The sequence below is a fragment of the Thalassophryne amazonica genome, chromosome 12 (genome assembly GCF_902500255.1).
Source record: "Thalassophryne amazonica chromosome 12, fThaAma1.1, whole genome shotgun sequence".
Lineage (NCBI taxonomy): Eukaryota > Metazoa > Chordata > Actinopteri > Batrachoidiformes > Batrachoididae > Thalassophryne > Thalassophryne amazonica.
This window is the reverse complement of record NC_047114.1, coordinates 80216333-80233977: the sequence shown is the minus strand read 5'-3', so window position 1 is coordinate 80233977 and position 17645 is coordinate 80216333. Positions and strand designations below refer to the sequence as shown.

The window sequence follows — 17645 nt, the reverse complement described above, 5'->3', positions numbered from 1 at the left end:
TGATTCAAACCACCGCAGTGCAGTGCCTTTAATACCTATAATTTCTGAGTTGATGTTAACAGAAAATGAGACCGGTGAGCCATGACCACCTGGATACAGTTCATATGATGTAGAGAGACATTTAATTACAGCTGAAGCAGAAAACAGGTGCACCTGGAGAAACTATAATGATTACCGCATACATGTAGTGCAACCCCCCCAAGTTTCTGGCTTACAAACCCAGAGAGCCCTGTTAAGGCCCTCTCCCATAATGTAAACAAACATGGCCTTTGGCTAGTCTGATATTTAGTCATGAACTTGGAGAAACGCAACGTGTTCTATCAAGACAAGCAAGCCAGGGATGACCATGTCCCAGTTACACCGCTCCTGTAGACATGAGGGAAACATCGATTTTTCACCCACACCTATGACCTTGAAAACTGAATCAGTTCTTACCTGTAACGATATGAATCTCCAACCTCCAACTTCACTGGCGGATGTTAAAAGGAACATATTCTGGACACATTGATGTGAATAATTCTAAAGTTTTTCCATCTCTGTTTTTTCTTTAGCTACCTTCACACAACATGACTAATGTGTCCCTCCAGGATCCACATCTCCACAGACTGTCCAGTGGGATTGGACAGATGTTACCCTCCCGACCAGTGCAGTCCACCTTTGACCCCTCTGCATCCAAACATGTGTGCTTCTTCAGAAGCGGCGATCATAAATTCAGTGGGCATCAAATGGTCATAAATTCCCGAAACTTTAAGACATTTGATGCCCTGCTGGATGCTTTGTCTGAGAAAGTGCCTTTACCTTTTGGAGTGAGGACCATCTCCACACCCCGGGGCACCCATTTTGTCAAGGAATTAGATGACTTACATGATGGTAGTTCATATGTGTGTTCGGATCAGAAACAGGTCAAACCAATAAACCTAGATAAAATCAACCGGCAACAGGTACCATGGAATGCCGTGCAACCTCTCAGCGGAAAGAGACAAAGGGGACAACCACTGGGTCAGTCTGGCAGAAGGACTGATGCCACCAACAGACAAGCAAAAGACAATGAGAGAATCGCAATACGGACACCAAAGAAATTGTTGGTCATCAAGAACAGGGATCCTGCTACCAAATGTACAGTTGTGTTGCAGAAAAAAAATACACCCACATTTGATGCCTTGCTAGATCACCTTTCCCAAATTCTACAATTTCCAGTACTGAAACTCTATTCTACAGATGGCAGAAGAGTAAGTAATCAGAAAAACCTCTGAGTGTGGCGTAACGCCAATTTTCACTAATTAATAACAAGCAGTGATTTCCTTCCTTTTCAGGTTGATGGTCTTGCTGCACTTATCCTTTGCTGTGGAATCATTGTTGCAGCGGGCAATGAGCCCTTTCGATCAGAAATCTACAGCATTAATAAAACAAGTCACACACCATACATGGATGCTACAGAATCACCATTACTGCAGGCTCGAGCTCGTAAGTGTCAATCATTATGAAGAAGGGGAAAAAGGCATGAAAAAATTTGTTTGTAAATTTTTCTCTCTATTGCAAGACATGGCTGCTGTTGCTGTTGTTATTGCTGCTTTTTTGTCAGTTTCTTATGAAATATGGTGTGGAGATACAATCAAAGGATTGTAATATGTGTAGGGGTTATTACAGCTGAAGGGCTTTTTATACCTTAAGTTGCTCTTCCATTGCCATTTCCTGGGTCAGATTGACATCCCAATTAGAAAAATAAGGAAATAAATAAGACTATATATCACCACTTCACCACAAAGCTAAAATATATCTGTTAACATCTGAAAACTGTCTTCTGCTGAAGAGTGCAGCATGGCTGTCAAGGGATTATGCCCTGAATATTACAACATATCCAGTCCAATTTAACTGCAAAGTGTGTTGAAACATTTTTTTCAATGTATGATTTATTTGTAGATTTTAAACAAACAAACAGAAATATTCAACCCCTCAGACTGAAACATGTAATATACAGGACAGAGAACACTGAAAACTGTGAGGTAGGTGCTGGCAAAAATAACAGACGATAGGTATATGTGTATGTGTGTATACTATATATAATAAGTATTGAAAACATCACCATTTCTCTCAGGAAATACATTTCTAAAGGTCCTACAGACATGAAATTTTCACCAAGTGTCGGAAACAACCCAAGTAATCCACATATACAAAGAAACTAAAACAAATAAGTATAGAAATTAAGTTATGTATAATGAAATGGAATGACACTGGGAAAAAGTATTGAACGCACATACTATTATTTAATACTTCGTACAAATGACAGCTTCAAGATGCATCTTGTATGCAGAAACTAGTCACATGCATTGCTCAGGTGTGATTTTGGCCAATTCTTCCACACAAAGAGTATTCAAATTTTAAAGGTTTGTGGACCTCTTCTGTGAACTCTTATCTTTAGTTCTTACCATAGATTTTCTATTGGATTCAAGTCAGGAGATTGGCTGGACAGTTCCATCAGCTTTATTTTCATTCTCTGAAACCAATTGTGAGTTTCTTGGCTGATTGTTTGGGATGATTGTCTTGCCAAAATCTCCACCCAAGCATCACCTTCATCATCCTGGTAGATGACAGCAATTTTTTTTTTATTAAAAATGTCTCAGTATATTTTTCCATTCAACCTTCCTTCAGTTACATGAAGTGTGTCACTACTGTTTCCTGAAAAACAGTCCCACACCATGATGTTCCCACCTCCAAACTTCACAGTTTTTATGGTGTTTTTGGGGTGATGTGCAGTACTATTTATGGTGTGTATTATGGCATCGAAAGAGTTCAGTTTTGGTCTCATCTGACCAGACTATATTCCCCCAGTATTTCACAGGCTTGTCTAAATGTCATGCAGCAAATTTTAAATAAGCTTCAACGTGCTTTTTCTTCTGCAGTGGAGTCTTATGTGGTGACCATGCATATAGGCCATGGTGGTATTACTTACTGTTTTCTGCAAAACAATTGTTCAGTTGCTTTTCACAAGTGGTGCTTGGCTCTTGGACAACTCTTCTGAGAATTTTTTTTAACTCCTTTGTCAGATATCATGCGAGGAGCACCTGGTCATGGCCAGTATATGTTGAAATGATGTTCTTTCTACTTCAATATTATGACCCCAACCGTGCTCACTGGAACGTTTAAAATCCTTCTGTAACCAATGCCATCATTATGTTTTGCAACAATAAGGTTGCAAAGATCTTGAAAGAGCTCTTTGCTTTTACCCATCATGATTGACACCTTGGTAATGAGACACCTTTTTATAGACCATCAGTTCTGAGTGAATAAGCTGATATTAATTTGCACTGAAAAGAAGCAGGACTGCTTTCTAATTACTGAAAGATTTTAGCTGGTGTCTTGGCTTTCCATGTCTTTTTGCACCTCCTTTTGTTCAGGATGTTCAATACATTTTCCTGTGTCATTTATATATATATATATATATATATATATATATATATATATATATATATATATATATATATATATATATATATATATATCCAATTTCTGTACAAATTTGTCTTGGTTTCTTTATATGTGTGTATTACTTGGGCTGTTCTTGATGTGGTGAAAATTTCATCCCAATAGCACCTTTAGAATATATTACTAAGAAAAATGGTGACATGTTAAGAATGTATTTTACCTCCTCTCTCTATGTGTGTGTGTGTATATATATATATATATATATATATATATATATATATATATATATATATATATATATGTTGTGAAAGTGTAGTGACACGGACCCACAACAGGGGGCGTAAATGAACGGACAATGAAAGAGTCAAATATGAACACTTTACTGTTGTGAAAAGCACAACCAAACACAGCAGATTACAGAATGTGTACAATAGTCAATTAACAAAGGTGACGTGTGGGCAGGCTCGAGGATAGAGGACGTCCGTCCTGAGAAGAACCGGAACCACACGATTTCCTCCGCCACCGAACCTGGAGAATACTGGAGCCGCCAAGTCCCGAAAACCCCAGGTGGCCACCGTCTCCGCGTGTCGGATCTGGTACTGCTGGCATGGAGCAGAGACAATCAGATGTGGGTGTGTGAACACCCAGTAATAACAATGGTGGAACTCCACCTCCACCTCTCATTCAGAAAGCTGGCAGGTGCAGTAGTATGTGTACTTATCAAAGGTTTGGAGTGAAGACGTCAGTCCAAACCCAGCCTCCAGCTGCAAGCATTCACAAAACCTACTGCAAAAATAGCACAAGCAAACACTGTCTGTGGTAGACAAAACAATGGCTGAGAACAAATTACCTCCTAAGGTAGATGATATCTCGGCAGCGAGGTGGAGATAAAGTCCGGTCTTTATGGAGTGGCAAGATGAAGTGCAGATGAGTGACAGCTGTTGTGAGATAATGAGTGACAGCTGTCACTCCCGGCTGTGTCCATGGTGACTGCGCCCTCTCCTGCCTGAAGCCTGCACTCCAGGCAGGGCGCCATCTGGTGGTGGTGGGCCAGCAGTACCTCCACTTCTGGCGGCCCACACAACATATATATATATATATATATATACACGAGGTCTGTTAGAAAACTATTCGACCTTTTTATTTTTTGCAAAAACCATATGGATTTGAACCACGTGTGATAGCATCAGCCAAGCTTGAACCTTTGTGCGCATGCGTGAGTTTTTTCACGCCTGTTGGTTGCATCATTCGCCTGTGAGCAGGCTATGTGTGAGCAGTGGTCCACCCCTCTCGTCGGATTTTTATTGCGAATAAAATGTCTGAACGATTTGGAGCTTTGCTGCATCAAATTTTTCCAGAAACTGTGAGAGACCTCCAGGTGGACACCGTTCGGAAAATTCAGATGTTTTTCAGGGACGATTTTATGGGGATTACACAGATTAAGGAGTGCTCCAGCTGGTTTAAAGACCGCTCACAGCATCTGAGAGCGCGGCGCACTCCGAGCGCCGATCGATAGGCTGAAACCCCGCTGAAACAACCAGATCATTTGCCTTCAACAAAGCCTTCATCAAAGTGAAGGCTTTGTTGATCCGGGACGTCGTCTGACTTCCAAAGAAATGGCAGAAGACGTGGACATCAGCCCTTATCGGCACATTCCACTGTTACAGGAGTTTTTGTCATGGAAAGAGAAGCTCATGGCGCGGACAAAAGCACCTCCATTTTGGTTTCACAGGATGGCTTTCAGATGGCTTTCAGACGGCTTTCGGTGGCTTTTCAGTTGTGTGACTAATCGAGAAATTGTAAATGAGCTGGACATGCCAGAACATGTCCTGTGAGGCTTCATCACGGCGTTGCTTTGCACCATGCGGCTCCGTCCCGACGTGCGAATTTCTCCGCACGTCTGTCTCAATGTGCCAAAAAAGTGCTGATGTCCACGTCTTTTGCAATTTCTGTGGAAGTCAGATGACGTCCCGGATCAACAAAGCCTTCACTTTGGAAATGAATGGCACATTCCACTGTTACAGGAGTTTTTGTCATGGAAAGAGGAGCTAAGAAATTCGCACGTCGGGACGGAGCCGCATGGCGCAAAGCAACGCCGTGATGAAGCCTCACAGGACATGTTCTGGCATGTCCAGCTCATTCACAATTTCTCGGATAGTCACACGACTGAAAAGCCACCGAAAGCCGTCTGAAAGCCATCTGAAAGCCGTCCTGTGAGAAGAACATGGAGGTGCTTTTGTCAGCGCCATGAGCGGCTCCGTGGCGCATCCCTCCGCTTCTCTTTCCATGACAAAATCTCCTGTAACAGTGGAATGTGCTGAAAAACTGGTGATGTCCACGTCTTCTGCCATTTCTGTGGAAGTCAGACGACGTCTCGGATCAACAAAGCCTTCACTTTGGAAATGATCTGGTTGTTTCTGTTGTATGGGCCGCCAGAAGAGGATGTACTGCTGGCCCACCACCAAAGGGCGCCCTGCCTGAAGTGCGGGCTTCAGGCACGAGAGGGCACTGCCGCCACGGACACAGCCGGGAGTGACAGCTGTCACTCATTAATTCCTGACAGCTGTCACACATTCTTCATCATCGCACTCCATAAAGACCAGACGTCATCTCCACCTCATCGCCGAGATATCATACTTCATTGGAGGTAATATCCTCAGCCGTTTGTGTCTTTTGCAATATATCTGTATATTGTGAGTGTTTGCAGGAGTACCGGTTCCTTTTTCTGTGGAGGCTGAGTGAGTGCAGGACGGCACTCTTTTCCCCTGAGGAATCACTGCGGTACTCTGCAACATATTGAGTGAGAGGTGGAGGTGGCATTCCCACCGCTGTTGTTACTGGGTGTACACACACCCACACTTGACTGTCTTTGTTCTTCGCCAGCAGTACCAGATCCGACAGTCGGGGACGGTGATCACCTGGGAATTCGGGACTTGGCGGCTCCAGTATTCACCAGGTTCTGTGGGGGCGGAAATCGTGTGGTTCCGGCTCTTCTCAGGACAGACGTCTTCTATCCTCGAGCCTGCCCACACGTCACCTTTGTAATTTGACTGTAATTATATTCTGAGATTGTCTGTATGTTCGTTGTGCACGTTTCACAACATTAAATTGTTACCTTTTGGCTCATCTATTGACCGTTCATTTGCGCCCCCTGTTGTGGGTCCGTGTCACTACACTTTCACAACAGTTTCAGCGGGGTTTCAGCCTGTCGATCGGCGCTCAGAGTGCGCCGCACTCTCAGCCGCTGTGGGCGGTCTTTAAACCGGCTGGAGGACTCCTTAATCTGTGTAATCCCCATAAAGCCATCTGAATTTTCCGAATGGTGTCCACCTGGAGGTCTCTCACAGTTTCTGGAAAAATTTGATGCAGCAAAGCTCCAAATCGTTCAGACATTTTATTCGCAATAAAAATCCGACGAGAGGGGTGGACCACTGCTCACACAAAGCCTGCTCACAGGCAAATGACGCAACTGACAGGTGTGAAAAAACTCACACATGTGCACGAAGGTTCAAGCTTGGCTGATGCAATCACACGTGATTCAAATCCATATGGTTTTTGCAAAAAATAAAACGGTCAGATACTTTTCTAACAGACCTTGTATATATATATATATATATATATATATATATATATATATATATATATATATATATATATATATATATATATATATATATATATATACACGAGGGCTGTCAATAAAGTATAGGTCCTTTTTATTTTTTCAAAAACTATATGGATTTCATTCATATGTTTTTACGTCAGACATGCTTGAACCCTCGTGCGCATGCGTGAGTTTTTCCACGCCTGTCGTTGATGTCATTCGCCTGTAAGCACTCCTTGTGGGAGGAGTTGTCCAGCCCCTCTTCGGAATTCCTTTGTCTGAGAAGTTGCTGAGAGACTGGCGCTTTGTTTGATCAAAATTTTTTCTAAACCTGTGAGGCACATCGAAGTGGACGTCGCGCAGCTCTCCCAGGTGCTGTCGTCAGCCTGTTTCAAGCTGAAAACCTCCACATTTCAGGCTCTATTGATCCAGGACGTCGTGAGAGAACAGAGAAGTTTCAGAAGAAGTCGGTTTTAGCATTTTATCCGGATATTCCACTGTTAAAGGAGATTTTTTTAATGAAAGACGTGCGGACGGGTCCACGCATCGGGACGCAGCCGGCGCGGTGCGGCGGAACAGGAAAAACACCTCCGTGTTGATAACCATTTGTAAAATCCAGGCGGCTTTTGATGGCTTTCAGTGGAGTGAGTATATGAGAAATTGTTTAACAGCTGGACATGTTCCAACTTGTCCTTAAGGCTTCCAACAGAGGTGTTTTTCCTGTGGCGGCACACTGCGGCGGCTGCAAGCCGATGCTGGAATCTGTCCACACGTCTTTCATTAAAAAAATCTCCTTTAACAGTGGAATATCCGGATAAAATGCTGAAACCGACTTCTTCTGAAACTTCTCTGTTCTCTCACGATGTCCTGGATCAATAGAGCCTGAAATGTGGAGGTTTTCAGCTTGAAACAGGCTGACGATGGCGCCTGGGAGCGCTGCGCGACGTCCTGCTCAGTGGGACAGTATCACCTCAAAATCTCTCATCAGCCGTTAAAATTTTCACCGAAAACCAGCTTAATTTTTCGAACCGTGTCCACTTCGATGTGCCTCACAGGTTTACAAAAAAGTTTGATCAAACAAAGCGCCAGTCTCTCAGCAACTTCTCAGACAAAGGAATTCCGATGAGGGGCTGGACGACTCCTCCCATAAGTAGTGCTCACAGGCGAATGACGTCACTGACAGGCGTGGAAAAACTCACGCATGCGCATGAGGGTTCAAGCATGTCTGACGTAAAAACATATGAATGAAATCCATATAGTTTTTGAAAAAAATAAAAAGGACCGTTACTTTATTGACAATATATATATATATATATATATATATAGACACACACACACACACACACCAGGTTTGAGTTATTGAGTTATTTTTTGGGGTTTTCTTCATTTTAGGGTTAACAAAATCCCTAAAGTTGCTTTTTGAAACAGGCCCCAGGTCTGCATTTTGGTGGATTTGCAAAAGAAGGATAAAACCAGAATGATTACGGTGCATCTATAGAAGGTATTCACAGTGCTTCACTTTTTCCACATTTTGTTATGTTACAGTCTTATTCCAAAATGGAGTAAATTCATTTTTACCCTCAAAATCCTACTCACAACACCTCATAATGACAACAAGAAAAAAACTTTTTTGAAATTTTTGCAAATTTACTTAAAAATGTATTCACACCCTTTCTATCAATACTTTGTTGATACACCTTTGGCAGCAATTACAGCCTCAAGGTTTATGGAATATGATGCCACAAGCTTGGTGCACCTATCTTTGGGCAGTTTTGTCCATTCTTCTTTGCAGCACCTCTCAAGCTCCATCAGGTTGGATGGGGAGCATCAGTGCACAGCCATTTTCAGATCTCTCCAGAGATGTCCAATCAGATTCAGATCTGGGCTCTGGCTGGGTCACTCAAGGACATTCACAGAGTTGTCCTGAAGCCACTCCTTTGACATCTTGGCTGTGTGCTTTGGGTCATTGTCCTGCTGAAAGATGAACCGTTGCCCCATTCTGAGGTCAAGAGCACTCTGGAGCAGGTTTTAATCCAGAATGTCTCTGTACATTCATCTTTCCCTCAATCCTGACTAATCTCCCAGTTCCTACTGCTGAAAAACATCCCCACAGCATGATGCTGCCACCACCATGCTTCACTGTAGGGATGGTAATGGCTAACCTCCAAACATGACACCTGGCATTCACACCAAAGAGGTCATTCTTTGTCTCATCAGACCAGAGAATTTTGTTTCTCATGGTCTGAGAGTCCTTTGGGTGCTCTGACAAGAGTGACCACTGGGTTCTTGGTCACCTCCCTGACTAAACCCCTTCTCCCCCAATCCTCAGTTTAGATGGGCGGCCAGCTCTGGAAAGAGTCCTGGTGTATCCAAACTTCTTCCATTTACAGATGATGGAAGCCACTGTACTCATTGGGACCTTCAAAGCAGCAGAAATGTTTCTGTATCCTTCCTCAGATTTGTGCCTCAAGACAGTCCTGTATCGGAGATAAACAGATAATTCCTTTGACTTCATGCTTGGTTTGTGCTCTGACATGCACTGTCAACTGTGAGGCCTTATATGTACACAGGTGTGTGTCTTTCCAAATTATGTCCAGTCAGCTGAATTTACCCCAGGTGGATGCCAATTAAGCTGTAGAAACATCTTAAGGATGATCAGTAGAAAAAGGATGCACATGTTTTTGCTTATTTTTAATAATGTTGTGTGTTGGGGGGCTTGGCTGGACACAGTTTTGTGGTTTTTGTGTTTGTTTGTTTTCCTTCCCAGGTGGTTTGGGGCTGATCTCTGGGGAGAATGTGCTGCAGAAGAGTCTCTCACCTCTGTCACGGTGATCTGCTGCACCTGTTGCACTCACGTGCGATTCTCTAATCAGGATGATCTATGACACCTGTGACATTCACATGCAGTTCTGAGGACTCTCAGCTGGTACCAATGAAGAGATGAAGAACTGCATTTAAGCCAGCACTGCTCTGGGCTTAATTGCCGGAGAATACGACCGTGTGACGACCGTTTGAGGACGCTGAGGGCCGCTCCAGAATCTGACATTGCGTCTGTGAAGGAGGACGAGGGTGAGAGGCAAGCGCTGTCAGCACACGTCAGAGGTGATTATCCTTATAAGCTTATCTGTGAATATAACGTGGCATTGTTGCGCAGCTAAAATTAAGTATTGAAGAGAATCGTCTCGTTTGCTCCTCGCGGCTGTGGCGTGTGGATTGATAATCCTCCACAAGCTGTGAGCAGCTGTTCTTTTGAGTTAAGCCTGAAATCAGTCCTGAACGTGTTGCTGATAAGTGTGCCTCTAAATAGTTTTTCTTGATAAAAGTACTGAGTAACCTTACCTCTGTTCCTCCTTCGCAGAGTACAGTCTCGGGAAAAGCCACCTGGGGGGTGTCGGCGGAACTCCTGAGTCCAGAATGTTCGGGCTCCGATCCGTTGAGGCGCGGGGAGAGCGCGCCGCCTCTTCACCCCACCAGACTCATTTACTTTGTATTTGTGTATAGCACAGTGGGAAGAAAAATAAATTTGTTTCTTTTTGGAACTGCTTCTGGTTATTTAGCGCTGGGTTCAGTCAGACTCTGGACCGCTCCTCCACCTGCGTCCTACACATAACAAATAAATAAAAAAATAATAAAAAAAGGTTTTTCACATTATCATTATAGGGTATTGTGCGTAGAATTTTGAGGAAAAAATACATTTCATCCATTTTGGAATAAGGCTGTAACATAAAAATGTGGAAAAAGTGCAGCACTGCGAATACTTTCTTTATGCACCGTACTTTATTTTTCTTTATTATTATTTATAATATTTCTTGATTCTAGAACTGATTTTTTTTGTAAATATGGAAATGTTTCAGCCATTGTATTTAAATTGTATCCTTGGCAAGAGCCCTGACCCCTTTCTGATACAATTACATGGTTAAACAACATCAACTCAGTTCATCAACTCAGTTAATTTGTTAAAAAAATGCTCTCTCTCTCACTCTCTCTCTCTCTCTCTCTCTCTCTCTCTCTCTCTCTCTCTCTCTCTCTCTCTCTCTCTCTCTCTCTCTCTATATGTATATGGCCTGATTAATGTTTGATGCAAGATACATGCATTGATTGATTTCATGCTGATTGAGTAAAACTAAAAAGGGGTCCGCTTTACAACCCTTGCAGTTTTGTAGCTGATACATCTAAAAAATTTTATATTACAGAATTTAGTATTTCAGGTCTACAACTATGTTCCCCTCTAGTTTCGTCTTCTGTGTATTTGTTTTTATTTTGTTACAATGTGAAGAATTCTATGAATCCTTATTGTTTTCCCCTTTGCTTGTTAATGACCTATAACATATTAAACTAACTAAACCACAAAGCCACAGGATTTGATCACTGATAACTGTGAAAACTGGTAAATTATAATTCATGTCTGAACTTTAGTAGTTTGTTTAATTGTGATAACACTTAGCATGATCAATATACAATACCTTTTAGACTAAATCTCTCTCTCTCTCTCTCTCTCTCTCTCTCTCTCTCTCTTTCTCTCTTTCCAACACAGAGATCAACAATAAATCTTTCTTCAATGGAAGAGCCTCAAGAAAATTTTCTTCCTCATCAGAGTGGTATATTGTCGACCAGATAAATAAGTCTCAAAATGGGCACCATCACAGTGGAACAACTGAGATGAATGTCAACCAACATCAGAGGTCTGTAGACACTGAGACATGTCAAAGTGCAAAGACAGACGGCGATCGTCATGCCTACGCTGTGCCTCGAGATGATGACATTGAAAAGTCCTTCCAAATTAATCAAGACGGTAGCATGACGGTGGAAATGAAGGTACACCTGACTATTAAGGAGGAAGAGATTCTCCACTGGACCACCATGCTGAGCCGCTCCAACCTTATTCAAAAGGCTGTTTGTGTCGCTGTTTCTGAGTCTAGACGATGCTCACCTGACTCAAACAATGCCATTGCCAAAGACTCTTCAGACGTTAGTGAAGTTGAAACCAAAGAAGAAAACCAACCTTCTGCAAGGAGAAGGGGTGTGGGTTTTAATGATGAGGGAGTGTATGACAGTTACACTTCTACAACTTTAACAAAAACAACTTTCAATCGCACTCCTACACCAGGCCCAAGACGTGTCAAAAAAACCACATCTGTTGAAAGTTTTCAAGTGCTCACTGATTTAGGGGTTCAAGAAAGCATTCTGGGCCAGTATTCCTTCACAGAGAGGACAGCTGATGGAGATACAACAGAGGGATATTGTGTGATCAGACAGAGCAGCAGCAGCAGCAAAGAAACATCTCCAAATCTTCAGAAAATAGCATCCGCTGGACCGAACAACTCCTCCAACAGCTCATCAGGCGTGGCCAATGTCCTTCAGATACAAAATAATGGTGTAGAGGTTACAAACACTGTCACACATGTTTATGAGAGTCAAGGTTGCTATGGCAGCTATTTTGCAAATGATGAATATAGCACAGATGGAATACCTTCATATGGTTGTGGCCCAAACGCCGAGATGAAAGTGTACCCAAATGACTCAGGACAACTGTCACCAACCAACGGATGTGATCTTGATTGTACCTGGCGGTCACCAACTCCTTGCCAGCATGAACAACAAGACAAAGTATTATCGTCGTTACCACAGCCAACATCTCCAACTCAGGAGATGACCAACAATCTATCTAAAGAGTCCGCAGCAGTCTCTCAAACTCATTCCTCGTACAAAGTGGTAGATACAGTCAAAAAGAGCTACACCAGGAAAGTTGAGAAGGAAAAGGTGATCAAAACTAAACAGAAAAATTTAATGTCAACAAGCAGCTTGGATAACAAACTAAATAAAAATATAAAAAGCAAATATGCATCTATGAACAAATTTGGTAATGTGCATGTGGGAAAACAGAATTCATCCAGAAGTGCCAAAAATGTCCAGGAGAAAAAGGCAGTAGAAAAGCTTGATTGGATGGGACAAACATCATTAAACACTAAAAATATGAAAAAGACGCTCACCAAGAAGCGACTAAACACAAATTCAAGCATTCCCAGTGGCAATGGGCATAACCTCAATACCCCAGAGATGGCAGTTGGAAGACCATTAATTAAGAAAAACATGCCGGATATTTTACTACTCCAAAAGTCACTTCTTACCAAGGACAAATCCAGCGCTAAAAAAAGAACGACATCATCTATGCAGTCTTCAGAGTTGACAGAGAGTGTTTCTATGAATGCTTCTTCCTGCGATAGCCAACATTACATTGAAAATGTGTTGGAGAAGGTCAACCCAGACTTAGTGCCGTACAAGGAGAAGGTTGGTGCAGACAAATCAGAACCTCGTACAAACGTTGTCTTTCAGATAGGAGATGATTCTGAATCTGAGGAGAAGAACAAATGCCAAATTAATCCAGATGACTGGCCACTACAATACGATAAGGTACAACATTGTGCTTCTTGTTGGCCAGTTTGCAGTGAAGGGCCAGAGACAGCTGTGCCACACAATGATCAGAAAGAAAGCAACAATTTGAGCTGCAGAGCAAAGATTAAAGATGTCGTGCAAAAAATTTGCTCATCAATTCAATGCATCAGAAGGACATCTGAGCAGAAGAAAACATGCAACCTTGAGATGTCCAGCAGCCGTCCTGATTTTGCATCACAGGTGGCATCAGTGTTCAGCTCGTCCTCCAAAGCATTCACGACATTCTTATCAGTTGTAGCTTTGCAAGACTGCTTAGAAGTCTTCACACGAGGAGGCGGCAGTGGTGCTGGAAGCACCTCTGAGGCTTTGCTGCTGCTGGAATGCTTGCAGAAGATCTCAACTATTGAGGATGAAGATGAGCAGAGTGCAAAGTTGACACTTTTGCAAAGCAAATCATCTTCTGAGCTCAATGCACGCTGGAAGAATTACCAGATACTGAGAGAAAGTCTTGACTTGAGCTCTCTTTCTTCCAAAATGTTCCAGGATGTTCTCTCAGAAAGAGGAGGTGCATTTCAGCATCAGTGTTTGGTCATTGATGAGGTTATGGAGGAGTCAAGTATGCCAAAAGACCTCAGAGCAGAAATTTGGTCCACATTACAATTTCAGTTTATTAGTGATGTAGAACATGTAGAGCACAAACAAGTCCTCCCAGAGGAGGATTTGCAACAGCTTGGTAAAAAATGCAGTGATGAAACAGAACACTGGCCTGAGAGTGAGTCTGAAGATGTCTACTCACATACCCGAGAAAGTTATGGTGTATATAAGAGGCATCACATGCATTCAGAACATGCTCAGATCATGGAACCAGAGTTTCAAAAAACAGAGCTCAACGTGAAGGAATCAGAAGATTCACAGCATTTAGAAGGCAAGGAAAGAGAGGATGACGGAGGAGATGATGCGCTTAGGCAAGTTAGTACAGAAAAGGAACAAGCAGAAGAGGTTGAGGAGGATGTGACGAGCCTGAAGGAAAGTGTGGATGGAGATACAACACTGATGGGCAATGACAGTAAAGAAAATGAAACAAGTGAAAGAGAGGAAGGCAAGGAAGAGAAGGCGAGGAAGAATGACGAGGAAAAGCATGATGAAGAAATGAAATGGGAAAAAGAGAACAGAGAAGATGGAGGTCAGAAGACAGAGGATGAGAAGATAAATTTAGACAAGAAGAGCTATGCTAAAGAGAGTGACGAGGAAGATGCTAGGAAAGAGGAAGAAAAGGACAGGGAAGGGAGCATCGAGGAAACTGGTAAGAACTATAATGTGGAAGAAGGATACATCTATGAAGTGGAGGAGGAAGGAGCAGATGAAGAAATGGAGGAGGTTACTAAAGAGAGTGGTGATGGTGAGGAAGAGGAAGTTGTGGTTGTAAAGGATAAGATGGCAGTTGGAGAGAATGAAAAGGGAGAAAAATTTAGAGAGGCTGAAGACTACAGGAATGTGGTGAAGGAAAAGGAAAACTGTCTGGGGGAAGAAAAGATAGAAGAGGGTTGGATTTTATCAAAAAATATAAGTAAAGTGTTAACCATCAGATCTGAGGAAAATCAAGAATCAATGGCAGATACTGGGAGAAGGATACTACACTCTGATTCTTCAAACACGTATTGCCTTGAGGATCCATGCGAGGACAACAAAACTACCGAGACAGATGAGGGAGGAGAACTGGAGGTAAGGCGCAACCTTCCTCATGCTGTGGAAATATCACAGGAATTACTTGACTTTGTTAACTCCGTCCTGCAGTCGTCTTCTCTTGTGTTTACATGTGATGCTTGGGGAAACATGAGGATTGAAAGTGTTCCAAAGCGATGTGCAATTCCTAAAAGCAGAGAGGATAGTTTATATGGCCTGAAATGCCTCAAGAGTCCCAGTACCTCAGATTTATCTGATTACAGGCCAGAAACATCTGACAGCAGTGGTTCCAACCCTCAAGAATCTGTGGATATTTCCACAGAAAGTGGAGAAGAAACCTCACCGAGACATTCTTCAGAATCCAAGCGATCAGTGTGCATGACTAATGGGGGAATAAATGTTGAAATGGCTCAAATTAAAGAGTCTGCTACATGTAACTCAGAACTCTGGCAAAGGTTCCAATTAAAAAGTGAGAACAGCTTCTCTTCATTTGACTCTGAATTCTCAAGGGAACACCTGTCTGGTTTCTCTTCTGAGACTTCATTAAAGCCAGATGTCGAACCTGTCACAGAGGCCGTACAGTGCAGTTATTTCTCCCCACAGAAAGACTCAGATGGTGGCGTGTTGATTGACAAAGGTAGATGGCTACTCAAGGAAAATCATCTCATTAGAAAATCCCCTCCGGTCTCCATGGGAATGTATGGTCATTTGGACAGTGTATCTGTCGACACAGGTCAGGACAACACGAGCGAGGATTATCCATATCATTACATCGCCCATCACAACCCTTTTGAAACTGTTTCCTCTTCAGAGCTTGAGGAAATTGCTCGACCTCAAACTCCCAAGTGCACCTACTACAATATGCCCCATGGAAGCGATTCGGACCCTTTCCTGGATGACATCAGTGACAGAATAGATGTCAACAGTGCAAAAGGTCAAGGATTCCGAGTATCACCTGCTAGTGATGCTTCCAAAACTTGGGCAAGAAAGACCAACAGTCTTTCATCATTTGCATCAGTTGATTTCAAACTGCCAGACAGAAAAGTGCACCCTGAGGGTGAATCCTCAGCGATGGCACAAGCAAGCAGGCTACCTGGTGCTGAAGAGAGGGTACTGCAAGTGCAAGATTCTGTGGATGGAGCGTACTGGAGATGTGGTCAGTACTGTTCAATTCTTTAACTGAAGGCTATGTAATTTACAAAAGCCTTCGCTTCTAATAATTTTTGTACAATTTGTATTGCCAGTGATCATTTTGGAATATTATTTTTTGTAATTAAAATAAACTCTTTTTTGAATCCTCACCAGAATATTTATTTATGTGAGCAGATTGAAAAGAGTTGCGTTTCTTATTTTTGCTTTTCCATAATGTAGGTTTGTTGAAACTATTTCATTTTTTATACCTTTCAAATTTTGACATCTATTGCATAAATTTCAAAAATCCTGAAAAATACAACATCACAAGTTGAATGCATGGTCAAAACATATGCATTGGTCACATATTTAAATTTAAGTAATTAAATCTGACACATGGGGCCTGAATTAATCAGTTCCTCCCATAAATAAATAAATAAATGCATCTTTTAAATGTGTAAACATGCATACTGTCCATTGAACACATATGCCTTCATGAATATGAAACTTGTGGTATGTCTACCCAAATCACAAAATTGTGGGTGTTGAACATGCAAACAGGGAATGTGTGAACATGTAACATGATTTATCAAGGCAACAAGTAATTTCAGTGCTGGCTGCATTTGCAATTTAGCACATTTGAATCCTTGGTGCTAACTTACCCAGTGTTGCATGATCAATGCATTCACACATAAAATGGATACAAACTTATTCCCTGTGGGCTGTTTGGGGTATGTATTTCTTTATTTTTATCCAATAATTTCTAACTAACTTAAGTTCAAACAACTTAATTGATTTACTGATCTGTCTTTACTGATCTATCTTGTAATTGTTGTTGTATCAAATGTTCGAAATAAACAGTTTTCATCATCATCAGGTGTTACCAAATTAAACAGCTTTTTTTTTTTTTAAAAGTTGGTTTGTTTTTTAAAATGCCTGACCATATTTGTCATGTGTGCACATGGTGGTGCCACTTACCATATATCCAAGCATTGAATGTGCTTACAAAAGCAGAGATGATTGGTTGTTCTTGCAGAATGTGACTGTGTGATAAAAATATTATTTTGTAAAACTGCTCAGAGCTTTAATAAGGACCAGTTTTCTTTGAGTTTTGTCTTGCGAAAGTCACTGGTTTTATTGGACTTGAGTTCAAATGCAGACAGTCAAACCCCTTAAAGGAACTTTACTCCTGACCAAAGGAAGGCTTAATGACTTTACCTTGGCACATGAAAACAGTCCCAAAAAAGGACAAAGCAGGAGCAGAGAACAAAAACAGATAAACATTTGAAAAAAGAATGTTAAAAAACAGAGAACAACTGAAATACTCAGTAACCTACAGGACAGCAAGGAAAGCAACTTGGAAGTTGTAACTTTCTTTAATGTTGTGTCATCCCTCAACATTGAACCTACT

At 41.9% G+C, this 17645-nt stretch overlaps 1 protein-coding gene across 1 annotated transcript; it reads left to right on the top strand.

Moving 5' to 3' along the window:
• Positions 1 to 566: 566 nt before the first annotated feature.
• On the top strand, positions 567 to 16373 carry LOC117521287 (oxygen-regulated protein 1). The gene is made up of 3 exons (XM_034182610.1): positions 567 to 1229; positions 1314 to 1464; positions 11562 to 16373. The coding sequence occupies exons 1-3, from the start codon at positions 567 to 569 to the stop codon at positions 16280 to 16282; spliced, it is 5535 nt and encodes a 1844-aa protein (XP_034038501.1). The 3' UTR covers positions 16283 to 16373.
• Positions 16374 to 17645: the final 1272 nt, after the last annotated feature.